Here is a 27,188-nt window from a genome sequence, read left to right on the forward strand (position 1 = left end):
CAGATCGTGATGAATAGCATCTGCTGTGGGATGTTCAGCTGCTTTAACATAGCTTCCTTCAGGGCAGTGGCATCCCAGCGGCCGCGCTGAATGTTCTCCACTATGCCACTGATGATGAAGACATCCTCAGGGGCTACGCGCCCATATCCCATCGTCTCCAGTTTGGTGACGTAGTCCTGCCGATGGAACTGAAGGAGTCGTTCTTCACCTTCCTCCTGCCCCCCAGCGAAGTAGGTCTTGTCGTCACGTCGTTTGTTTGCGACATCCTGGTCGAACTTGGAGCGGACGAACAACACCTTTTTTCCAATTTCTCTGGCCTTTGCTGCGATCCACACGGCGTTGTCGTGGACACGGTCACTTGTGAAGACGAGGAAAACATTGCATTCCCTCATCTTTTCGCCAAATTTTCTTGTGTATTCTTTCATATCAAATTTGGCAGATCGTCGACGTCCGCCGTCCTCTAGTTTGAAGAGAGCCCCTGGAAAGTCTACCAGGATGACGTGGTCGTGTTCGGGATGAGGGTACTCTGCGGTGTCTGCCGTGGTCTCGATGGTGTCAACCGCTGCTGCCCCCGGGTCGCCAGCCTCCAGCCCCCGGAAGGAGTTGATGAAGGTGGATTTTCCCGCACCCGTGACACCGACGATGCCAATGCGGACGTACGCTTGCCCCATCCATGCTTCCTCATCAACGTGTTGCCCAACCTCCTCGTGGAGGGTTTGTATCATCTCTGCTGAAGATTGATCATTCGCATTCTTGACCTTGTCGGCAAACATGCGCAATTTCTCCTGCTCCTCGGGACCAAGGTCGTCTTTTTTAATCTCCACACTGTATTAAGGAAGAAACATTTGAGGGTTGAGTTCGAAAATCGTAAACTTCGCCTATCCAGAGTGTGGTCATTGTGTGTAACATTTCCAACCATATGGCTTCCACATGAGAATTTGAACCTCGAAACATCGCAATTTCGTTGAACTGGCCTGTTTCCACCATATAATTACGCAATCGGCTTCGCCCTGAAGGTGTCGCCAAAATTCACTTAAAAATCAGTATGTTTCAAAGAAAAATATTTTCTTTCGCGGCTAGATCATCTTTATGCATATGGTAAATACATGTATGATATGTATGATAACAAGGCAAAATATTTACATGTAGACGATAAAAGGTGAATTTGTATCTGTATGATGAAATCGTTGATGAAGATATGAGTGAAACATGAAATACTCATAGCTTTTGAAAATGTTTGATTTGAACAAATTTGCACAAATGCTGCAACTGAATCATCAACATGTTCGCTGAATACTACTTCATTTGCCCCTGACCCACACCATCCGTTATCCAGAACATAAGTTATATATCTAGTAAGTACATGTGATTTTAGTGGTCTCTGTCGTTAATTATCGGAGATATAACCACCTCATTCGAGGATAATACCAATCAGTTTGGCATGCCAAAAACTCGCCTGAGAAACATGTATTTACTTTGCAATGGCTTGTTTTTAGTTTCACAGGTTGGGTAATTCCCCATACCTTGTTCCGCTTTCAGTTTTAAAATAGTCCTTTATAATGGCGCAGTTTCACATGTTGAGTCATCCTGATACTTGTTCCGCTTTCACTTTCAATGGTTATGTGTTAAATAGGGTGCGTTATGTGCACTTTTCCCTGCTTCAGCTGTAAGGATGGTTCATTTTTTGTTTGTTTTGAGGTTAGGATCTTATCCTGCGACAACCTGAAATTGGTTCGCGGGCAACCCAGCTTTTGACTAAGGTTGCCCACTAAGCAATCAGGCTATAAAGTATTTCGAACCCTGCGTATTCACTATACCAGTACGATGACATAATGGTTACAATACTAGTATTCACCGTCCATCTGCAGATGTGGTCATAACTTCTGTCTGGTCAGAATCTGGACTTCCTTGGGGTTCACAGGATTTGGACTGGTTGACTCCCATTGTTTCCAACTTCCCTGTAAGCAACGCCAGTAAAACAACTAGTATCAATGAACATACACTACAAAGGTGAACTGAAGCCGTTAAGTTATACCACATGTACAAGCACTGTGTCCACGTTACATGACATGAACATTTCTTGTAGGCTATTTATAAACATAACTTATAATACGCGGCTTATAACTCATACATATTAAGGCATCAATAGGTACAAAATCAAATTGCGGAACAATTCAGAAACAAAGACGCTCGTGCTGGTATCACGAAAATGAAAGCGCCACGATAGTGTCACGAAGGTGAAAGTAGACATAATCGTTATTCTTTTCCAACACTATTGAATAGTGCAGTACAGGGGCCATTTCATTAGTTTGAGTCAGATACAACATTTCAATCAAGTGTATGGTTGCAGAAACGAGCAGAAACCACACATCCCCGTAAAGATTTGTGTCAGGACGTCGGTGTGACTGGACAACCCAGCCGCCGCCGTCTACCTGCGGAACTAGTTTGTTATATAAAAGACGGTATAAAATACGGTATGACAATCTAGAGATCCACGTACGAGTACACCATGGCAAGACATTGCAAAACAGATTCAGAAAAGAGAGTCTGAACCAACCTTTCTCAAAGCTATGCCAACGCAACAGACCACCTTGCACAATGAGTCAGTTGTTTGTCACGGTGAGGGGAGGTGTAGTGTAAAAGTTGTCCTATTGGCTGGTATTTTTACCTGGGGATTTTTTTATAATAGCAGTGAATTTCCCATGACAGAGGGCATGGTGGCCTTAAACAGTGTGGATCACAGATTTACTAGGCTCAAATACATATATCCCATCCCACTGAAATAGCCGACCTGTCTGTTCATGACCTTTTAGCTTCAGGTACATGCGTCATCAAAGAGTTCGTGTAGACAAATTACCGCGGCCCTTCACCAGGGCATTATTCTGTTTCTGTACTTGGTAACTAAAACCGCCTAACTTATTTCCCATCGCCCGTCACATGTGGGAAATGATGCGTTAACGCTTACCCTCGCCCGACAAGTTCAACAAAAACAAGCTACGTGATTGGCTATATAGAAGTATGACCTGTAACCTGTAGGTGCGTTGGGACAGGTATGTTCATTCCACATCCGATTGACATATAACGTCAGCAACAAAACCAGCCATGGCTTAACTTCACACAAACAAACCTTGCATATAGTGTAAAAAGTGACCATCGGAACGTTTCTGCGTCACGTCGAATGGGTATGTAAAAAAAGAATCCGAAGTTGACTTTTTCTTTACGATATAGTCGAAGAAACGGAAAATATGTGTCATTTCGTGTAACATGTTCATTTTTATGCTGCTTTTACCAATTTCAAATGCGAACTTTCATATTTCATGGTTATCGCTCAACTTTCCACTGCCAGAAATGAACTTTCCTGCGTTTTTGTCATTACAGGCAACAAAGCACCACAAAATGCTCGGAACGACTTTGCTTTCGCTCAAGCTCTGGAAGTATTTGTTGCGTGCCAGTAACAAAAGGGATAATGGGATACTAACCCGTTACATTGCAACGGCTGAGGAATGCGTGTTCATCGTTTCATGTCGACATGTCACCGATAAATTTAAAGGTGAGTTTGCTCTTCAGTTGCACCAATTTAAGACAGAACCCTAGAATGTGAAATGTTACTGATCTGTGACCTGTCGGAAGGTTTTTGAATTTGGAAAGAATTTGATCAGCCTCCGTATCTATGTACGCGAGGTTCATGTATGCCCTAAACATCGCTGTTGCAATTTCATTTTGTTCCGATGAATGGCGTGCTTGACAGGTTGACCTGACAGCCTTGCACCAAAAGTAGGAAAACTTGGGAACATAAAATATTGCTACAGTTGTTTCAGATCTGGCCATAACTTAAGTTTTGAACCTTATTGAGTTCAGATAAATCGAATGAATTGATTACATTTACATTATTCCAGCAACTGATACTGACATTATTTAAAGGCCAACGTTAGTAACTTAAGATAACATTATAAACTATGTTGCTATTATGATGGAATAACAGAGACCATGGAAATCAAAATTTCCTATTTTCTTATAGGATACTAGTACATGTCAACATCATCATAATCCTATAGTCCTAGTACATGTACACGTATAAAAAAAACAGTACTCTTAAGTGTTGTAAGGTTGGCTTCCAGATAACATTATAACAAAAGTTGCCATTTTCTCATCAACTATGTAGCTTTGCCTTAATTGCATAATTTTCATTTAACGATGCTGACCTGAACCTTACTTATAGCTGTCAAAAACTTCGAATTCCCATCACTTTTCATTCTCACTGATTGTGCAAACAAGGCCAACAGACCTTCCAACACACTACGCTTCCTTCGCCAAGACGATTATGTTTCAACAGCGTTCGTGTAGCTGTTAGTGACCAAGATAACTCGTGAATACCTGGATGGGTGGTTATGATATTCAATATGTTGGTAGGTCTTAATGAGACCTAAAACGTACTAGCTTTTGGGCCCCCCTAGCCATATTCTCAGTTCAATGATAAACATTGTATCTGCATGTATTGCTATAAGACTTATAAAATCCTTAGATTGTACACAGTAGACATCAGAATGGAGACGTAAACACATCAACCTTAGTTCACTTTTATTGTGCTCTTCCTCACAGAAACTGTGAAATGTTTCCAAAGTAATGACAAGTGCAGTGTACTGAACCTACAAAAGTTGGTTACATGTCAGTGAGATCAGCAAGCTACACAATTCAATTACTACTAAAATGTGAAACCGAAACAAACAAAAATTCTAAATAACCAGGGAAATGAAAGGTTTACTAAGGGTAGATTTTTTGTAGTTGGTTTGATCAACAGTAATTAAGTTAATAAATTGTTACGCTGGTGAGGTAAAAAATTTACGCAATTAGTGAGTGTTACATGAAAAAGTGAAACATATAAAATTGCAAATAATCTAAGAAATTAGAATTTTCTAAATTTTTTTTCACAGTTTTCCACTTGACAACATGAATCAATAGAACTACAACATTTAAGAATGTTCATCACTTTGTACATTTTAAACTTATGACAATTATTTCCTTACCAGAGCAGGGATGTTATACATACTAATGTAACAAACTGTATGTTTGCTGTATTGACCAACAGAATATTCAACTTGTCAGAGACAGTCTTTGATTAAGAGATAGCAGAAATGGAACATTACTTATAAAAACTGTAAATTATGATCATACTCCTTGACAGTTCTCAAGCCATTAAGTAAAACCAGTATAAGTATACCAGTGATCTGACTTGTCAAGTAGTTCCCTTCCTCTGTGGCCAGTCATGTTCAAACCAAATATCAAGTTAGTTAGTTAGTTGCCAATAACAGTGATTTTTTCCAGTTGTTTGACAAGTACTGTATATACAATTCTACAAAAATACTGCTCTACGGATCACCTATTTATACGTGGAAGTTCTACTAGCTTTTGTTCATCTAGACTTTCTACAGTTTCTTGCTAAGACGAGCACCTATTCAGTAAATGCTATTTACAAGCAGGGTTTCCATGGCTGTTACATGTACATCCATCGCAGACCTCATATCTTAAGATTTCTTAAGGATGCAACAAGTTCACCTTGTGTATTCATAATTCTCATACAACACAGATCTGTACACCAACTACTTTTTAGACTTCCCTTTGCATTGCTCAGACACATCTGACATACAACAATGGGTTTTGTACATGTCAATCAGCAAGTTGGACTTGCCTACTATCCACATTAAATGATCACAGTTACTCCCTTTACTGGAGTGGACTGGTCATAAATAATGTTGTACAAAGTTTCATCTAATACCAGTTTATCCCAGGGATGGACAACTGGTGAGTGTTACTGTAATGTAACAACATACTGTGTGCATGTGGCATTTCCACTTCTTCAAAACATGCATATGTGTCATAGATAGTACTGCACAGATCCAGTACTGCATGGTGTTATGAGAAGAAACACTTTACTTCTGCCAACCAACCCCAATGTGGAGTAACATAAGAAGGCTGATATTTCTGGATAATGCATAAAAGGACCAAAATTACATGATATTAGGATCTCATCATTCACCACAGATTACCCATGTTCACCCCAAATAGGCTAAAATATCTTCATGTTTTAACAATAGAAATAGTTTCAAAGATTTTAGAAATCATACCAAAAGTCTAGAGATTACCCTAGAATCTACATCCACATCAACAACAGCATAGTTACACACATTGGCTGTATATTTTATATAGTAATATCAGAACTACTCTGTAGCTCATATGCATCTCCCACTGTATTTACATCAAGAGTCGGATCACACCACTCCATATAATCACATCAAACATTTCAATATTCTCATCGCCTCAATACCAACACTTCACTCAGTCAGACATCTAGCCATGTCTGCCACAATCTGTTATCTTCCACTTTCAATCATATATATACAACAACATTTGTTAACCTCTAGCATTCTAAGTTCCCAGGTAACCAGTACAAATGTGGTGCAATCTGCCACCTGTAGAATGCTCAGGGTTATACCTGCTGTCTGTTTTGAGATGGAAAGTTTGTCAACAGTGTTGCATGTCCTGTCATTCACCAACTCAAAGTCAGCTTGTGGCCCATTGTGTTGTTGTCCATTCTTGATTTTCCCAAATCACCATCTTTTTCCTCTATCGCATGATTCTATGAAGTGTCATTCTTGTACACCTGGTAGTATTATTCAATGCTAATGTCTAGTGTAGTCACAAAATATCAGTAGTCCTAGTGGTTTGCCTTTTTAAGCCTGTAGTTCCAGTATGATTTGATAGATGGCTCATTGTCATTGGAGCTGCAGGAGATCAGGATGGTCTTCCATACTGTTGATGCTGCTGCGTCGGCTGCCGTCAGGAGACACTGTGGCCGACAACATGGGGTCTCCGCCCGGGCCTTCGTCCATCATGTCCTCTAACGTGATTGTGATGGCTGGAGCCGGGGCTTCGGATGGTGAGACTGCACCTCCCCCCTCAGCCAACAGGAGGCCCTCGTGTCTCATGAACTGTTCGGTGATTTGTGACGTGGAGGTGTCGTTGGTGAGGGGCGTCGTCGGGATGCTGTGGGCACGACAGTGCATCTCCAACTCCTGGAAAGAGTGACACAAACAACAGAGTTGATATATAACTGTACAGCAGCTAAATGTAGATTATCAAAATGCTATTGGTCTTGACTTTATTTGGACCCACAATTAGCTTGGTCAACAGACAGTGTAGCTATACTATGGTACAACCTACAATGTATTCATAATTCTGTCAAAAAACAGGCTATATGAACAATCTTTATTATACTTTATTATATATATTAACACTTTTTCTGATAAACATTACCTTTACAGTTGTTGCAACTAGTATTAGAGATCGTCTGTTTGTTTACCTGTATTCTGAGCAACATTTTCCTGTTCATCTGCTCCATCTGTTTCTGCCTCTCCTCCATGTGCCTCATACGCTCGTGTTCCTTCTTCAGCCGCCTGATGTAGTCCACAGAGGCCTTCAGGATCGTGCCCTTATTCCAGCGCATGTCACTAATAAAACAAATTGCAGAAGATTGTCAACACCAGCAATAACTTTTATATCTTTTTTCATTCCGAAGAAAACCTGCAAGGTACAAATGTACTTTTAAAAATATTTGATTCTACCATTAATATCCTGCCTTGATTTCTAGTAATTTTTTCAGGGAATGTCTTCTTTGGATGGTCCAGAGACTATACAATCAGCCATTTCATGAGAATATTGGCATATCTCTAACTTCCATTTCTTTCATTGTCCACAGATGTGCGTGAAGATGTGTGTGTTGACCTGAGTCTCATAGGAATAGAAACTGAGTACTTTCACAAAAACTGTATACTAACTACTGACTATAGGACACTTGTATGTTGGCTTAAAACAGCAGGTATGATACTTACGGGTCTGCTGTCTTTGGCAGCAGAGTTCCCAGCTCCTTGATTCGGTCATTGATGTTAAATCTTCTCCGTCTCTCAACTGGAATGATGATAATATTGTTTGGTTCTCAAAAGACTTCAAACTCCAGATAAAACTTGCTGGTAATATACACTGTTTCCTTACTCTATCAGTGTTCCATAGAATTTTAAATGAGAGGTACCTTTCATCTTTGAGAGGGATGTATTCACCAAAACAAAAAAATTCAGAACACTGATAGATATGATATATACTGAAAGGGCCAACCTTACCCCCAATGCCTTAGCTTACACCTGTTAAACTATCACCAGTTTAATATGATTACAGTAATGTGGGGCACCATGAATACACCAGGCCTTCACCAGTTAGTTGGCAGAAACACAGGGTTAACAATGGCCTTCAGCCACAAGGGCCACAGCCTTTCTGTTGACATTGTATGCTTGTGTAGAGGGACAGAAAGACGGAGACATGAAGACAGAGCAGTGGGAGAGAAAATCTTATACCAATGTGGCATGTCTCCACTGTATAACAAGGACATGATTAGGCAGGCAGGTAGGCAGGATTAGAGACATTTTTTTGTTATTCGAAAGAAAGAATACCTTGGTGCCTTTGATACTCTTATGTCTTTCTTTTTAATTTTAGCATAGAAAGGAACAAAGCTGAAAATGAATGACATGATGTTGGGGAAAGATACAGCCAGGGGTGAGAGGGACTAGCAGGGCTGTGAAAAGAGAACATGACCTACAGTTGACTCTGTTGTAAGGGTAGCCATAGTCAGGGAGGGTAATTGGACAATAGGAGGGGGGTGATAAGCCAAGGTAGGAGGGATTAATTATGAACTGAAGACAGGTTAGTAAGAAGGCTGATTAAACAGTTTCTGAAACTGTGACAGCAAAACATTACAGGTTTATGGAACAAGGAATGAAAAGAAATGAAAGGAAAAAAACGCAGGAGTGAGAGGTGGTTTGAAGATGAAGGGATGGGCTGATGAAAGACAAGAAGTAGATGGAGAAGGATCAGGATAGAAGGTTGGATCAGGGTAGAAGGATGGAATCAGGGAGTGTGAGTATGGAAGGATGGTCTGCATACTTATGTTGTGGTTGTCTTTCTTCTGCCTGTCCTTGGCCAGAGCCATGGCCTGTTCAGGTACCCCACCTATCCACCCCACCATCTCAGAATAGCCCCACTCATCTGCAATGGAAGGAAAGGTTGGCCCATGTCAAATAACACACCTCCATCCCCCCTTCTAGCACCATCCTTGAGATGTAGACATCAACATGATTCTACTACAACAAGTGAGGACATACAAGACATTCTCCCTATCTATCTCCTTTTCCATTGTTATATAATACATAAATGCATACACATCTGGGAAGTCAAAAAGTGAATGATATTCAACGATAATGAGGAGTGAAAAATTCTGTAGACAGTTGGAAATTTCAAAGAGTAAGAAATGGAAAGAAAGAGAACATATTCTGACAGCACTTTCTTGAATTATTACTTTCTAATACATGATTCTAAAACCTGAATTCATTACCATGCTCATAATACTTACTTAACAAAAAAATTATCAACTCTGAAAGCTAATTTGTGATTTAGCTGAAAATCAGACATTGATCAAAGTTTTTTCCCCAAAGAGTCTTGAATTATGACTGTAACAGCTGTGTCTACATGGTACTTACTCATGTTATGGTTGTCCTTCTTCTGTCTGTCCTTTGCCAGAGCCTTCAGCTCACTCTCGCTCATCTGTACCGGCTCCTTCTTGATGTTGGTGAGGTCAGCGGGACAGGACGCCGATGTGTTGGCGGTGACCATCGGGGTGAGGGAACCCACCGTACCGAACCCATCCAGCAGGCTGGACGTGAGCGGCATCTACAGAACAAACAGAACCAATCAGGACATGTTATGAGATGTTGTAGGTGTCATCACATTTGTCTTCTTTAACCTTACCATTATGTCAGGTTATATAAGAAATATTTCTTGACTTGGCCTGGTATGTAACGGTGACAGCATCAAGAGAAATGAAGGCAACACTACGGGTAATTACCTTTAGCTTCTGAGAAAAATCAATAATTCTAAATAAGGCCACACCGATTTAATTTCTTGATTCACGGATTCGCTCGCTCCTATTTTTTGGAAAATAAAATAAAAATGAAAATTACCACTTAGCAAATTTTCACCATTAATGAAACCATTCACCAACTTTCTTGTGTAGCAAATTGGGCTTTATATTATAAGCTCCTTAAAGTGTGGGTACAGGTGCTGTTACTGTACAAAAATAGTGTTTTTGTACTTTTTTCAAGCTGAAAACTTTTTTCTTTATGTTTTGGATTAGCCGTTACCTTTACCCCAACAGTTTTACAATTTTTATTTTCATTTTTATTTCGCCCTCTCGCTCCATATTTTCTATGAAAAAATCCGTGAACCAAGAAATTAAATTGGTGTGACCTAAGTCACTGATTATAAGATAACAAATGGGTACTGTACAGTAGCTAATGCTTCTTATGACTGATTATTCCCATGACTGTTGGTTTATCATATCATGTATATTTCACATCCTTGAGCTGTTGACTTAAATCATTTGAGGATTATCCCATCAAAACACCTGGTTTACACACTTGTTTGAAATTCAATTGGAGCAGTATATGCATGTCAGTCACTACTGAACGAAAAATTTCTCATTATACAAATTATTACTGGTAGAAATGCAGTCTTTTGGTGCATAATCACACACTGAGTCGTGTTGTTTTCAAGCAACATATATCATGCTAGTGCTGCAGCTGTATGTACTGTTTTGCCACAGGCAATACCGACATAAAAATGTTGCACAAAGCATGGTAGCTGCAGGCAGGTGTTGATGGGACAGGACTTGGAAGACAATAAGTTATGTTTCCCTTTGTTACACCTGAGCTGGCAAACCCTGCACAAACCCTAAGATCTTGCCATGTGTCTAGCCTTACTAAATCACTTTTCTAGTTGCTAGCCTTCTCCTAGCCCCAACAGGCTGGTCAGAGAGAGGCAGCCAGACAGCAAGAGATTGTGTAACACAGGCTAGCCATGTGCCCCAATGCCTTACTTCTTGTCTTTACTGTTTGAATGTCTGCACGTGTGCTCGCTACACGTGCTTGTCAGACTGCACCAGTGACTACACAGAACTGACTCTTACTTCATGTACTTTGTACTTTTATCGGGGTCACAGTCCCGAACACCTAAGTTCCATCCTAAATTATGGATCAATCAAACTTTCAAATCATTCTAATTTTTCTAATTTCATGTAAAATATATGGCATTTTGCTTACTATTTTTTCCTGGAGAGGCCAAGACAATTCAAGAGCTGTAAAGTAATTATGACTTACTATCTAAATGACAGCCATCAATAAGACAATTCATTAGAGTCTGCAAATCTAAATATGAAAAGAATTGTAAACTTAGACTACTTACTTCGACAATGACTGTTGAGACATGTTTGGATATGTTGGAAGTACTATGTCTCCTGGAACACAGGATGGCCTTGTGTACAGGCATGGTGGAAGCCTGCCTGCGTGTACTACTGGTTCAGTTTACACCTATCCCACCCCCTGTACTTTGTTCATCTTTTATTGTTCTGCCAACAGTGTGATAACAGTGCAAACACCTGGTTGGCTGAGATCTGACAGCGGTGGGGGCGGGACTGCTATACAAACTTTGACCACTGGGTACAAATAAAGCTGCAGAATGGATCAATCAATGGGAATGTGTGTGGAAATGTTAGTCAATTTTTTCAGCTTACACGATGTCTATTTTTGTTTCTGCTCCTATTTATAAAATTCATTCTTGTTAACTTCTGCAATTACTTCATGATCCCCCAGGGACAGATTTGTGTCAACTTATCCACCCCTAAATTCCCATTGGTCTATTCCTGATCTGATTGTTTAAATTCACAATGTACACATCTGCTGGGGACATGGGACTTGTCTCACTTTATGATTATAAGAACACTTCAAATAAGTCTGTCATCTTTAAACAATGATGTAACTTTTATCCAAAGCTCACATTTCTGTTTTAGATACTGGATTTGCAAGTTGGTTTGAAACTTACACACAAACTGTATTTTTCACCTGTATACCATCCATGTAGCTGTCACTGGTCATAGCTGTATATGCTGTTTGCAAAACAATAATCAACTTACTCAAATTTAGTTTGTGTACATCTGGCTTGCAGAGAACAATGTAACTAGAGGGAGGCACTGGCCAACACCAGCAATTACAATCAGTCAATGAGGTTCCTTCCCTAACTTTGATGTCACTTCCAAACACTCTAACTGTAGCCCTGTTAAGTGTCTTCACTATACTGTATGTATACATCTTCTAACAGCTAACAAGAAATTTGACTTTACTTTCTTCAATCCCATGTTAACCAACTAGATCAATTCTTTGATTTCCACGTGAAGATCCTTCACAGATATGGACATTCCATGCAAATCATGTCCTTATCTTCCCATTGGGTGGGTGCTGTGCAGTGTGTCTACTATCAGCAGGATTATGCAATCATATTGTGCAATCAACAGACAACTGTGTTTCCACACCTCTATGCGAAATACTCTGATCATCTCTCAAAACACTTTTTATTTCTTTTTCTATCGACAATTGCACAGCCAAACCTTATTTCTTTTTGCTTCTAAACAAGTGTGTCTACTATCAGCAGGATTATGCAGTCACATAGTGCAATTTACAGACAACTGTGTTTCACAATGTGTGAAATACTCTGAACATCTCTCAAACACTTGTCTTTTTCTATGGACAATTACACAGCCAAAGCTCCTTTCTTTTGCTTCTACACAATCTGGCAACAATTTTGGAGCTGAAGCTTATTTCTTAGCCTGATTTAATCTCACTTATAGCAGCCTGCCCAACATTTGCTGGCCTCCGCGGGGAGGGGCCAGTTACAGCCCCGGACAGCAGAGTTTGTGTTACACAGACAACTTATTTCTCTGCTGTCCAAATCTGTTCAGCTAACCTCAGCACAACCTTTACCCTACCAAAGGTTAACGAGAACGCACTAGGTGAGGCCCCAGGCCTTCTCAATGTCTAAAGTCCTCTATGTTTGGTGCTCAACAAATCCACCTTTGGACTGACATGTTTGTATGAAACATCCAACACAAACAATAAACACATATTTGTTTAGGCCTGTTCTCACAAATAACCGATCACTGCCAACTGCATATACATATATATGCACATATCTTGCACCTATTAAATAAAACAGAAAGGCTAAAACATTCTGAACTTCGATGATGATTACAGCTACACAATGTTGTTTGCTTGTTGTTGTGTAAAGATTAGACATGTTTGTGTGTGATGTTGTGAAAGTGTTACTCACCGTGGATGAGATCTGCTGCATGGGAGCGTCCAGGAAGTTGAAACTGTCGTCGAAGCTGGACTCCAGGCTGATGATGTCATCAATAACATCGTCCATCTACAGGGCACACATCGAAAACACAATTGTCAGATACAGACAGTCTCATCACACATATTGATTCATCATCAAATAAACTCTGCTTAAAGATGCTACAATATTTGCCTATTTTAGTATTTACCTAACTTGAAGCTTTTCCGCTGGAACATAGAGAAGCTAATATGATACTTGATTTTCCCCGCTAGGTGTCACCTTGCCAGGAGGTGACATTGGGAACAATCACACTCACCACAATTAATACTGTATCCTCACTGATGTTCTTCACAACCAACTATCTTCTGGTACAGAATTTGCTGATCTACTTTAGATTCTGAGAGGCGAGTTTGCTTATTTTCTGCTAGGTAAATCACTATGATAGAGATAACAACAATCTAATCAGAGCTGCTGACAGCTGCTCATCAGTCAACCCTGGCAGCAACAAAGTCCTGCTTACCTCAGAGTAGCATGTCTTCATATCACACAGATGATACAAAAGCACATCAACATGACAAAATTTAGAGATAGGAGGCTAATATAACAACAGAAGGCCCTGAGATCTTTACAATCTATGCTGTGGTTGTTTCTACGAGCGTTCAAACCTGGCACAAATAACAACTCAAGAGTATTAGACGCACAGGCCAGTTAAAGTTGATAGTGCATGCCTAGCACATTTTCGTACTTGATATGAGATACACTACACTCTATTACTTGCCAACCAGTGAAAACATGCATGTCAGTGGCCTTGAAGATCATCTGCGCATCTGAATATCATTTGTGTAAAATGAGTACCAACAAGGCAGCTAAAATTTCATCACAAAGTAAATCATTGTTGCTATCTTTTTGATCAGCATTTTGCAACACGTCCATAAAGCTCCCAAAACAGATTTGAGTATGATGATATTTAAAATGTGTCCAGTTAGATGACATATAGCCTGATAAGGGGAGGTTTCTATTTGTGTGAGGCCACCTGTGACCATTACAGCGATGTAAACAACTTTGTCCTTGAGCACATGTCCTGGTCACCTCTAGCTACACCCTTACTACAATATTATCTCTCGTGAATCATAGCTAACCTCTTCCATGTACACTAGACAGATAGCCTAATTATAAGCATGGCAAAATATGGCAGGTTCAATGACACAGTAGTCTGAGTAAAAGACATTGAAGGTTTTACAAGCAACTAACTTTTTACCAATATTTCATAAGTTACAGTAATTTTCACATTATTTTAGTACTTAGATCAATATGAAGGTTTTACAAGCAACTAACTTTTTACCAATCTTTCATAACTTACAGTAATTTTCACATTCTCTTATACTAAGATCAATATCAAGAGCTGGTACAATTGAATTTATAACACCTTGTCCCATGAAGTAACAAAAAGATCTTCCAAACCTGGCCATAATTGCAGATATGCTCCACTACCTTGTTGAGAAATGCTGCTCTGGCTGTTCCATAATATCTTTCATCCATTCTTATGATTCTATCAGGATCAGGTTGTGGTAACTGCTGGGTCTTCAGTTTTGGACCTATGTGTATGACTGACTGGCTCTGGGCAAGCAGCAGCCTAGACTGACACCTGTTTTCAAGATACCATAACACTTGCTGTCCATCAACAGACAACCAAGTCACCTACTGTTCACAGACAAACATGTTGCACGTATTTACATAAATTACAGCAAGTAGAATTGCTAGAAAACCAAGACAGGAAAAAATACAACCAGAATAAAAGAATTCAAAGTCAGAAGGCAAGGGTCAGCAGCAGTATGTATCCAACAAATGTCCAAAGGATAAAATAGACCTCTATCCATTTTGTCCACTTGGATGCCCCAGAACCCATTAAGCCATTAGTGTTAACCTTGAACAGTAAAGGACTTGTGGGATATATTCAAATTGCAGTTTCACATTATGCATCCCTTGCTATTGAAATTTTGCCACCATGAAAAGAAAGTGAATGACAGTTTTATTTGGCCTCTTGTCTGTTCAAAGTTTGTCTACAACGTCTGCCAAGCTTAATTGTTTCCTCAACCAATTGCTTAATTTACAATAACAAAGGCTTAATTTTCATTGTTTGGCATCATTTGCCTAATCCCAGAACAAAAATAAAATTTTCTGTCTTGTTAAAGGAAGCGATTCCCAAGTTGATAACAAACAATATACATATATTCATATTTCTTTTTTCATTAATATTATAATAGCAATCAATCTTTGGTAGACGAGTAATTCTACTAGCAGCCTATAACATAGTTTGTCCACACAGAATGGCTAGTTGCTTGAAATGCTGTCCATATGGCATTCAAATACATATAACATCAAAACCAAGGGTAAACAGGTCTCCTGATATATTTTGTCACCCAACTCATTTACCATGGAACTATGCAATTATCTCTTGTATCTTATAATAAAGGAGCCTTATTGCTGTTAAAAATGTCTAACCTAAAGAACTCTGGTACTTTCAAAAGGTGTGTTATCAAACAAGAAAATAAAATGTTTGTCATTTTACCTAAAGGGAATTCCATATGTTAGATACAATGTACAACATGACAAAATATCCCTTTAAAACAATCCAATTTTGAGAATAGAGTAGCAAGGTGGCCCTTTTTTGCACATGTTTGTACATTAAGCAACGTACCTCAAGTTTGAGGTGAAGCAAATGAAATGGCTGCATTTTCTTTTATTAGAGACCTCATGCTTTGCTACCTACAGTCACAGATACATATTAGACAGTATAAACATCTCTGCCCTTCAGGAAATGTCACAATGTCCTCTACAAGCCCTTGAACTCCTGACTGTAGAAACTCAAAATTTTCAACCATACAACTTATCATAAGACCTGAGGCCAAGAGATTGATTATCAGTAAATGCTTCATTCCCATTGATATCATTTGAATAAGGTCCAATATCATTTACAAACAGATGAAAGTAACAAGCTGACATTTGTGACTTAAAACATCCACTTGAAAATACTCTAAACACCATCTTAGACACTAATGGGGCCGTTTAAGTGGCATGTTGGGGCTCCATATGTTAGGAATTTAGATGTTTGAAAGAAAAAATAAAATAATATTTGTTTTGACAGTCAAGAGTCTACACATCTGATATTTGCACCAATACACTACTATTTCCCTTACTAGCAACTAAAATCATGCATGCTCAACTATACTTCGATGACAATCCTCAATTTATACTCTCATCTGATACATCCAGGATTCTGATCCATAACCATCATCATCATGCAGCAACAGAATATAATGTATAACCTACAGCATGACACAAGAACGAAGCACACTCCACATCCCTACCTTCTTCAGACAGAACTCCACACCGTTCTTCTGCATGTCATACTCTTGTAAGATGCTAAGCCTGATCCACTTTCTGTTTTCCTCGTCAATGGGAATCTCTTCCATTTTTTTCTCCAACCAAAAGGAAGCTGTGGTGCTCACACAAATAGATACGGTAGAATGTGGCTTTCTGTAAGCCGGGCACCCCGTTTTTACTACGCATCCTGCAGGGATTGGCCGCCCTAATCTAGTCATGATCAGATGACCTTCATCCCTTTGCTAGGTCGTTGTCGTGGCGATCCATCTACCATTAGTAGGGTAATCTAGCTGCTCTGTCCAATGGATGGATGGCTCGCAGACACGCCCACTGGCACCCAAGGGACATGTGTCCAAAAGACTCATGTGGGCATGAGGAGAGGCATACCTACCATATCATAAACAGGAATAAGGGCAAGTGAATGGAAAGGACAGGAAAGTTTCCACTGAGAACCGTGAAGGTTATGTCGGGTGAAAAACCCTCGAAAGGTTACCCAAGTTTAAACATAGTTTCCTCTCCAGCAGTAACCTTCTCCTCAAAATCAATAGACATTGAGGACAAACTTATCTACTCCCTCCTTAATATTCCTTAAAAACAACAGTTTAAATATCTAAATCTTAGACAATGTCTCAGAAGAGAAAATTGCTTCTCTAAAAAAACCCAAGTAAACAACCCTCAACAACTAACAGTGAAAAGAACTGAATCTTTGTAAAAGGGGAGGTATTTAAGTTAAAGCTTTTGAATTTGTAGAACATTGGGTGGACAATTAACCAACTAAATGCTTCAAGTTCAATAAACTCTCACAAATTCTTTTGTTATATTTGGTCAATCAACCATATAAATGTGTTGTTTGCTTGCATTGCTTTGAGTGAAAATAACTTTTGAATGAAAATAGCCCTATGTATATAGGTCTGCATAGCTTGAAGGGTAACGACTTCAACCAAGCCTTTGACTCTGAAAGTTATCTCCTACGATTGGCTATGATGTGGCTTTGGCCTTATGCTTATGCTTATGGATTAGACAAATTGTTCTTGGATCAAGACCATACCAATGTTATCCACTTGGTCCCTTGCTAAACAACATTGACTAAAGAATGGAACATTTCATGGAGTATTTTCTAGAACAAATACATGGAGAAAATGTATGGTAGTTCTTGCACTGATTTCCTCTTGAACTCTCATTTCATGTGACATAAATATGTTTTTTTCACTCCTTTGTCAATCCTTCCGTTGAAAAATCTGGATAAGATAAGCACTGACTGTATATGGCTTAATTAAAACTCGGTTAGGATACAAGAAAAAAATACCAAAGGGCTACGACCTGGCATAACCTCTACATGAATGGAAACATTTTGAACATTAATATGTGATACGCATATGGCAGACAATAATGAGTGTCCTTGTTCCATACAAGAGGGGACCAATTGCCAAAAGTCTGCCTTTCCAAGTGAAAAATCAGCTCCCATTTGTTTCTGGCATGATCAATATTTAATCGCTGAAAGTCAGGGGTTACATTGGACATTGGTCCTGGCAGCCACTGAGCTGGAAACAACACGAGTTTTCCACCCTAGGTAATTTTCCTGATGGGTAAGTATTCCTGATCCTATGACGCACATTCCTCTACACCCACGTTTGACGAAGAGAGCGTAATAGCTTCAGAAGATGTGGTCGAGTTGTAGGCTATTCCACTTATTGCAGGAGACTTCTTTGAAAAAGATCTGGGCATACAAGCAACTTCTGCATATACCAAACATTAAATTTGGAAAAATACATTTCTGAAAACCAATATGCCAAAGAGTTGTAATTTTGCTCAGTAGTACATTCAGACTTCTTGATATGCATGACTGCATACATTTAGGTTCAAAAAAAGTGGGGCGATTCGGGGAGAGTTTCATAACAACAGCTACGATACATATATCAGAACAGGTGACCTACCTTTCTTTGGGGCCTTTTGACAACCTTTAATAACATTGGAGGGTGGCGCTTCTTGACCACACCATTGGACCATATGTTTCTGCTTCCATAAGTTTTGCGGAGTGTATATTCCCCTGTATGAGATGGACTCTCTGTTGCTACTTTCTTTTTACCTCCACTTCCCGTAGCAATGTTAAGGCCTATAAGTATGTGGTTCTTTGCTTCCCTCACTTCATGATGCATTTCTGCCTCACTCCTCCTACCGCCATTCTTTCCTGCTGCCATAGGATCAACTACTCTTTTCTTTGCTGAATTTGACGAGTCAATTTTACAAGTGCCACAAGCACACTGTAATCTACCTTCTGAATGTGACATCGCTCTAGAGACAGATCTTAATATCTAGCAAATGAGCTGGTGACTTTTCTGGGAAAAAGTCATATCATTTTCCCATACCGTTGAAAAGTGTACAAACTAATAGGTAGAAAAATAATACCCACCAAATTAAAAATACATCCTGCCTGATTTGCAAAACTAACTCTTCCATGACTTTCCCATCTGGACTAGTACTACTACTATGACTACTACTACTGCTACTACTACTACTACTACTACTATGATAACTAAAGAGTGTATACTATGTGATTCTTGTGTATGTGTATCTGTATTCCAGCTTACAATCTTCCAGTATACTACACCACTGATCTCTACTTATATATAGAAAACTATTATTTTCTGAGTACACATTATTTTTCTAATTTGTCATGACTTTCAAATACAACAATCGATCTAGTATATATCCCTTCCCTCATGAAAGACTTTCAAGGACAAATGTATTAACCTCGTATAGCCATGAAGGAAGAATGGAATTACAGAGATGTCATATCTCAGTGTGAAAATGTGAAAGGTATTGATTTTTGCAGCTGCATTCAGGACACCTTAAGGTTAAATCAAGCATTATAATCCTGACTTCATATAGGTGGTAATTTTCCCACGCGTCCTAGGCTAACTAGAGAAGGAGTAAGCTAGACGTATTATCAAAAAGGTACAGAGGGTATGTGAAGTGAACCTATTCTCTCTTCTTCAGGCAATACATCATGACTTGTCAGTTATATATGTTCGTATTCAAACCAATCTGTCATACCTTGTCACTTGTGTCGTGTTGAATTTGATATGCACAGTACACACACACTGCCTGTCCCTACTGGAAAACCTATTGGCCCTTCTTCAAATTCATGCTTTTATCATAATCAAAAAGACAGCAGAATACACAGTAAGGAGCAGTTCAAGATCATGTCTTTACAGTTCGAAGACCAGGTAACAGTAAATATCAATGTTCAATGTTATAATGTCAATATCACCTAAAATATTATTTGGACTATATAAAACTGAAGTTTCTTGCTGTTTAGTGGTTGTTTTCCTGCCACAACCTGCACCCCCTGAACAATCCTACTTAGCAAAATTAATGATCAAACTATCACTTATTAAATCATACTATAGCTGCAATGTTCTTGCCAATGTGAAAATCAAATACAACAGCCTTACTATTTGCAACCTAACTAATTCAGTACCCTCTTAATTATGATTTATTAAATGTTTACCAATATAAAGTTCCGGGTAGTTTGTGCTCTTCTATAAAAGGTTTCGTTAGGATCGTTGTGCATGCAAAACAGGTACTGGCTAAGGTGCCAGAACTTCCCTGTTGTGATATTGGAGATCAGATGGAGAAATCCGATATATGGGCGATTTTACGTTTGACGTCATTATAGTATCCGCCTTTGCAAAGCACCAGGACAAATTGCAAGGTCATACGCGGGAAAATCTCAGTGCCTATACTGAGGCAACTCAGCACGATAACAAGGAATAGAATTATGCAGGAAATATGCTAATGCAAATATAAATGTACACATGCATTTGGATCTATGTGCTGAACATCAGTATTCTGGCTTATGACTTCATAACCATACATGGAAGCTTGTAGAATTAAAGCAAATCTACCACGAACCCTTGGCCCTTGCATGAGAAAACTGAGTTATGTCCTGTTTTATGGTTTCAGAAACAAATGAAGATCATACTCTGTAAGCTATAGGACGTCACCCTTATACATCAACATCTATTGAGAACGAGAAAGAATGCATTGCCAAGTGTTCTTCCAAACAATAGAAAAAGAAGAGTTGTAGCAACATTGCTAATTTGCTACTGTGCATACAGCTTGACTCACAGTCCATGAATCGGAAAAGATTCAGATGTCTTCATGGTATTAAATGCTACATCAAAGGACTACAAATATTTCAAGATATTTTTCCACAATTTCACACGTGTAAATCACAAGCCTAACAGAAGTATTGAGACTATCTTCTTAGCTGAAAGGTCTCTATGTGTAGCTGTACATACAGAAAAAAGCCAAAGCCTCACCTCTGACCCCGTAGCGCCGGATCCGCTGAGCAGACTCATGGGACTGTCGGGCGGGAAGTCTCCGGGAGGTTTGGTCGGTGACGGAACAGAGTTAGTGGTCGTCTGGGTGACGGTGATGGTGGGTGACGCTGCCTGGATGGGCATGCCGCCGCCGGTGGGTGCAGACCGAGCGGTGCTGGTCTCCTGTAGGTACTCCTGCACCTGGCGCCGCTGGTTCTGCTGGATGTGGTACCTGGTGGGGTGGGCCAGCTTCGTCTCCACCTGTACAACAACAAAACTCAATGTCACTTGACTTGACTCGATTTTATTCTGATCCACAATTAGTTTGACATCTCTGTTAGCTATTCATCCTGCGGTCCTCCACATGAAATACATGAATTGAATATCACACAACGGAAGTCACTCCTGTACTTCAGCAGTCTGTATATTGTCATGCCAATATTGCTTCATTTCATTCAACATACATGAACATATAGCTTCTACAAAGAGACAACTATAATAAAAAGTCATCCTGAAGACATCACTACAAGTTTCTCTGCTTTCATACCATATTTGGGTTTAAGCTAGATGATAGGCATGACTTAGCCAACAAGGCTGCTGAAGAAAAAAATCATAATAAGTACTTTAAACACTTTCCAAGGCTGATATCATAATAACAAGGGGCACATTGCTTTTTGAAGCCGTGAAGGAGAGGCGAGCGTTGTAAATTCAGGTTCAGAAATACAGCAGCAATCTTATTTGACCAGACTGAAGAAACTCTAATCCCCACCATATCAGAGCTGCCAGGAATGGCTTCAGTAATGGCTGACTGATGGACCTTCCTTACCAGAATGACAAAATCTTTACCCGAATGTTGGATGCCTTCTGGCCCGATGGGTACATAATCATTTGTCACTGCTGCTGGTTATAGCTGCTTCACATTTGTAACTCCGAAATTTTCAATGTGATGAACTTAACGGCATGTTATGTTCTAAAACGACCAGAGAGAAATGAAACTCAAGGTGAAACATACATTTGACTTTGCTCATTCAAGTAACAGTGAAATGACCAAAATACTAACAACCAAGACAGAAGACTGACTAACTTATTCAACCCTTGATGACAAGTATACTAATCTTTGTAAAAAAATTTAAAAAAAAGATTCTTTGAAGAAACTATGAGAAAGACATGATTGACAGACTCCCTTTTACCTGAGCAGCCAGATGAGCGGAGTAAGCATCAAACCACCAGGGCTCTGGCAAGTAAGGCCCCTCCATCCCGGTACTCTCACCAGTGTACTTCATTTGAGAAAGTTCTAGTACTGACCACTGCCTGACAGAGAACCTTCCTTCGTACCAACCCACCGCAGAATGAGGAAACTCGGGATGGGCCGTCATATTTCAATAAAACTGTCGGTCAATATTTGAACTGACAGTCCGGCACGTCAAAGCGACAGAAATGTAATGACCACAAGAGGAAAGTTTCCCAGAGGATAGTCCTTGACACAAGTGAGGTTCAGACGCTCTTTCTCATGCCGTTTCTCACGATGTAACGTGTCAGGAAATCATGAATTTTCAACAGCTTGAATTTGAATGCATATCATTGCATATCTGGGAAGGGTGGATCTGAGTACCACTTGCCTTCTCACACTTCTAATGATGACTGATATTGGGAAAAACCCACAGTCGTTCTATTTACAGACCCCAGGAACCAATCAGCCGCTTCCTGTCAACGATAATCCCATGATGCATTGCTATCTACTTTTTGAAAGCGCCAGATGGGATTACTGTAGATTAAATCAATGCAGCAGCTCTTTGTGAAGTTTGAATGTTCCCACATTTCTACACAATGCCAAACTTCTGGGAAAAACCTACAGGAAAACATTTGCCATTTGCAAGCTGACCAATCAGATGGCATGTTCTAAGACCTTTCCTTTTACTTCTGACCCCAGGGCAATCCATTGTCTGTGACAGAACTGCAGCATGCTTGCAAGATATTGCACATCCAGTATAGTGAACTCAGGGCATTATTGCTGCTTACATTTGTTTCAACCATACTTTTTTTTCATGTCCAAAGATTGTATTTCTATCACCTTTTTTTCAATTTGATTGTTCCTAGTTTTAGTTTGACATTGATGGTTGTCATCCTCAAGCCTCTGGCCCTAAAAGCATAACCAACAGCCAGGAGAATTTACTCTAATATATCTAGAGGTACACTTACCACAATAAGAAAATAAAGTATTACAACCAATACAAATTACCTCTTACCATAAGTTACAATCAAGCTCTTTCAATCTATACTACCGGTATGGCTAGTGTAGGATACAATTTTCCATTGGCTACTTCAATTTTAAAAGATGAGTAATACAACTGTAAAGGGTAATTGATCACAACAGGCATCATCTTATTCCTAGATGGTTAACACAGTATGGTGGGAAAGGACTTGGAATCTTTACCCAAGCCTGTGTGGTCACTCGGGGTTGTCTTACCTCAAACAGATGGCAAAGGGAAGTTTTTAAAAGAAGCAACCCTATTTACACTTCTCACAATCAAAGACCTTGTCTACAACAGTTTCTCTTTTGCCTTTCAGTCCTCAAGTATCCCTTACAAATCAATAGGACAGTGGAGGACTTGTCACTTCTAGACAAGGACAGTTGCAGTGATTTGCATTTGAAAGTGAATGACTATCAAAGTAATTTCTCAGTGTTTCTTCACTTGTAAATTTGATCAAGAGAGAGGGGGAGATCACTCAATTACATGTAATTAGCCAGTCTCAAGGGAGGGACATAAAAATGTTCATCATGATACACAAAACCATATGAACTGCCCAAACTGCATTGAATTTCTTCGAGTAAATGTATGCTGCCATGCAGCTGATGTAACCATCATTCCATCAGAAAGCAGATACACGTTATGCATAGTTCTGGTTTATTATTCAGGTACATTTTTTCAATCTTATTTTCTTTCATATCAAGATAATGAACTTGCTACAGGTCAATAAAATGAAAATAAAACAGATAATGCAACAAAGGATGACAGAAGAATCATCTGAAGACAAGCTTGAGGTATCTTACATGCCCGTAGCCAGGATTTTGTTTGGGGGGGTTCTTTTTAAATTAGTACTTGTGGGACCATCGAGCGCCGCAGGCGCGAGACTCACGCCAAAGGCGTGAGCTGCCTAGGGGGGTCCGGGATGCTCCCCCGGAAAAGTTTAAAGATATTGACCCTCTGAAACGCCATTTCCTGCATTTTGACGGGCAAAATTTGCTAAGTTTAATAGAATTTCTATCAAAATACACAAGGCTTTTGGCATAAGTCTTTGAGGCAGTTATTTTCACCATGTCTAACACCAAAGGCGCGAGTCATCGCAATGGACTGAATGGAGGTCCGGGGAAATTTTGAAATCTGGACCCTCTGAAAAGCCATTTCCTGCACTTTCTTGGGAAAATTTTGCTGATAGACTCACTAAGATCGAATGAAATGTCTACAAGTAAAAAATGGAAATCAGTCATGCCTTTGAAACAAAATCTTGGACATGAAAAAGAGGACCTTCATGCATGAAAGAGCGGACCTTTCCAGCGCGTGGGGGGTTCTTCCGAACCCCCCCTGGCTACGGGCATGTCCTAAGACATTAGTGACTTTGACAGAACTATTATCAGTTACTTTTTAGGCAAGCAGTAGACATTGATGGCTCCTTTATCTGGCCTCTCTTGACCTGATGGCAGCTGCCATTTGTCAGCCTGAGACAATCTGCAAACACTTCAGCTTGAGAACTCCACCCGAATGCGACAGACAGGTCCTGGGCTATGGGAACTTCCAGGCTATATCTACACTTGAGAGTGTGCCTGCAGATCCCATAGCTGCTATTGGACAGAAGGGATGCTTCCAGCATGTGTATGCTGGCTTGCCTGTGGAATGAATACTGACCACACAAAGATTGACAAGAGAGCTAGTCAGTGCAATATCATACCATAGTGCAACAATGGTAAACTATCTCTTTTATCCATTGTCAAGGTCCTTCGGTAATCCATTTTGTCCTTCGGTAATCTATTTTGACAAGGGATCTATCTGTTAAGATTCAATTTGACAATTTGTGTTTTCCATCTGATCTGTTTTTTTCACTGAAGGTACTTTCTGATATGCGATTCAGAAACAAGAAGTATAGCTAATGAATGACCTGTGCTGCTTCTCTTCAGTTGCTAACTAGATTTCCACCTTTAAAGAATTCGACAGTCCTTTACAACTCATCCTCACCTTGAGAATCTGCGCAGGAACCTCTGTGGTGGTGGGGAGGGAGTGAGGAACGTTGATGGCGGAGGCCTGTGATGAGTTGATCTTCACGGCGGACGACTGTTGAACCTGAACGATCCGGTCGCGCCGCTCCTGCTCCTGCATCTGCTCCCGCATCAGCTGCATCTTCAGCGCCGTGCGGCTCGACATCGTGCTGGTTTTGAAGGTAGGCTTCCCACTGCAACAAGAGTTAGGTATGATTAAACAACAACAACAAGACATAAACATTGCACTGGTTTTGAAGGTAGGCTTTCCACTGCAACAAGAGTTAGGTATGATTAAACAGCAACAACAAGACATAAATATTGTGCTGGTTTTGAAGGTAGGCTTCCCACTGCAACAAGAGTTAGGTATGATTAAACAGCAACAACAAGACATAAACATTGCACTGGTTTTGAAGGTAGGCTTTCCACTGCAACAAGAGTTAGGTATGATTAAACAGCAACAACAAGACATAAACACTGCGCTGGTTTTGAAGGTAGGCTTCCCGCTTTAATAAGAGTTAGGTATTATTAAACAGCAACAAGACATAAACATTGCACTGATTTTGAAGGTAGGCTTCCCACTGCAACAAGAGTTAGGTATGATTAAACAACAACAACAAGACATAAACATTGTGCTGGTTTTGAAGGTAGGCTTCCCACTGCAACAAGAGTTAGGTATGATTAAACAACAATAACAAGACATAAAAACATCATTCATTAGACTTCTTTTAGAGCAAAATGGACTCTCAAATCTTTTCCCTTTCCATGACACCTAATGCTGTCTTTGCTCTTTTACCATTTAGTATAATTTTGCAGTCATTTAGCAGAAAAATTAGTTAGATGACAGGTAAGTCCCAGACAGGGAGATTGTGTAATACCCGTCACATTTGGCGAAAATCGATCGGACGACAATTCTGCGGCAATTGCCCGAGCATCGCTTATAATACATGTAATAACTTTATTGCACAACAATTGTGCAAGGTACAAAGTATGACTTATATGTGACAGGGACCGTTTTCAGGTGAAAAATAAGCGCAGCCCTCTGTCGATCTTAAATATGGCCGATCTTCCATCGATGCGCCCGAAGATTGTGGATAATGTGACAGGCGTATAAGCCCTTTCTCTATGACAGAGATTCTGTCAACTATGTATAGACAATCATGATTGAATGCTAAAGCGATTTGCATGATGACGACTCTGTATGCTGGCATATTACATTTCCTTCAATCATCAAATCATCATTTTTCTACATTTGACAATAAAAGTGTGATGAAGTCTTGAAATGTCTTCCTAGACTCCCACTGTGTCATCCACTTAGACCACAACTCATTTTCTTATTGTCAAGCATGGGACAAATGGTGCGGAAGACATGCTTTCTGTGGTGTTTACAATTCAAAAAGAAAGTTCTTCTAGAGCTCGAGGTCTCGCTTGTTTGCCAAGATGATGACCCACTAATTGACAAATTTTCATAGACTGGGTAATCCTTCCCTGTGATTGGGACAGCTTGTACATAGACCATGGAGCATGAATACATAAGCTTATAGACAAAGCAAAAAATACTCCAAACACTCTTCTTAGTATTATTTATTGCAAAAGTTTCAAGTTAAGTATTGGATACATTTAACAGTAGAATGGGTTGATATATTATGAGCTTCAGGGCCGTGAGACTAGTTATACGAAAAACCTGTTTTCCACAGCAAATTTATTGACATATTCTACAAATGAGACATGAAATAAATGTTAAATTGTATGTTTTAAAATGACCCAAGGACAGCCTAGAATGACCCTGCTATTACTGAACTATGTATGTGCCTGCAGGTGTACAGGTGGCCATTTGGTACCCCAGGATTCAGGAATTCTTTTCTGTCTACATGTATATTATGACATTAAATTGTACTATTTGTAGATGAGTTTCCATGTATCATTAGCACTACATGCAGAAGATTACAGTATATCAATCA

General features: G+C 39.7%; 2 protein-coding genes across 4 annotated transcripts in view; both read right to left on the reverse strand.

Annotated features, from left to right (window-relative positions):
• LOC118416182 (interferon-inducible GTPase 5-like) overlaps positions 1-2,643 on the reverse strand; it is a 3,678-nt gene extending 1,035 nt beyond the window's left edge. Inside the window, exons 1-3 of the mRNA XM_035821262.1 lie at positions 2,558-2,643; positions 1,856-1,958; positions 2-825 (exon numbers count right to left, since the gene is read on the reverse strand). Of these exons, the coding sequence (XP_035677155.1) occupies positions 2-825; positions 1,856-1,944 (913 nt within the window). The 5' untranslated portion in view covers positions 1,945-1,958; positions 2,558-2,643. The remainder of the gene's footprint in view (position 1; positions 826-1,855; positions 1,959-2,557) is intronic.
• Positions 2,644-4,563: 1,920 nt separating this feature from the next.
• Positions 4,564-27,188, reverse strand: part of LOC118415416 (microphthalmia-associated transcription factor-like) — a 30,269-nt gene continuing 7,644 nt past the window's right edge. For 2 of the 3 annotated variants that reach the window (XM_035820024.1, XM_035820025.1), the window contains exons 2-9: positions 25,208-25,421; positions 20,976-21,236; positions 13,258-13,353; positions 9,582-9,771; positions 8,989-9,090; positions 7,887-7,962; positions 7,358-7,505; positions 4,564-7,070 (exon numbers count right to left, since the gene is read on the reverse strand). In XM_035820024.1, coding sequence (XP_035675917.1) covers positions 6,771-7,070; positions 7,358-7,505; positions 7,887-7,962; positions 8,989-9,090; positions 9,582-9,771; positions 13,258-13,353; positions 20,976-21,236; positions 25,208-25,421 — 1,387 coding nt within the window. In that variant the 3' untranslated portion in view covers positions 4,564-6,770. The remainder of the gene's footprint in view (positions 7,071-7,357; positions 7,506-7,886; positions 7,963-8,988; positions 9,091-9,581; positions 9,772-13,257; positions 13,354-20,975; positions 21,237-25,207; positions 25,422-27,188) is intronic. The other variant, XM_035820026.1, reaches the window with a different exon arrangement.

This window comes from Branchiostoma floridae, chromosome 5 (assembly GCF_000003815.2).
Source record: "Branchiostoma floridae strain S238N-H82 chromosome 5, Bfl_VNyyK, whole genome shotgun sequence".
Lineage (NCBI taxonomy): Eukaryota > Metazoa > Chordata > Leptocardii > Amphioxiformes > Branchiostomatidae > Branchiostoma > Branchiostoma floridae.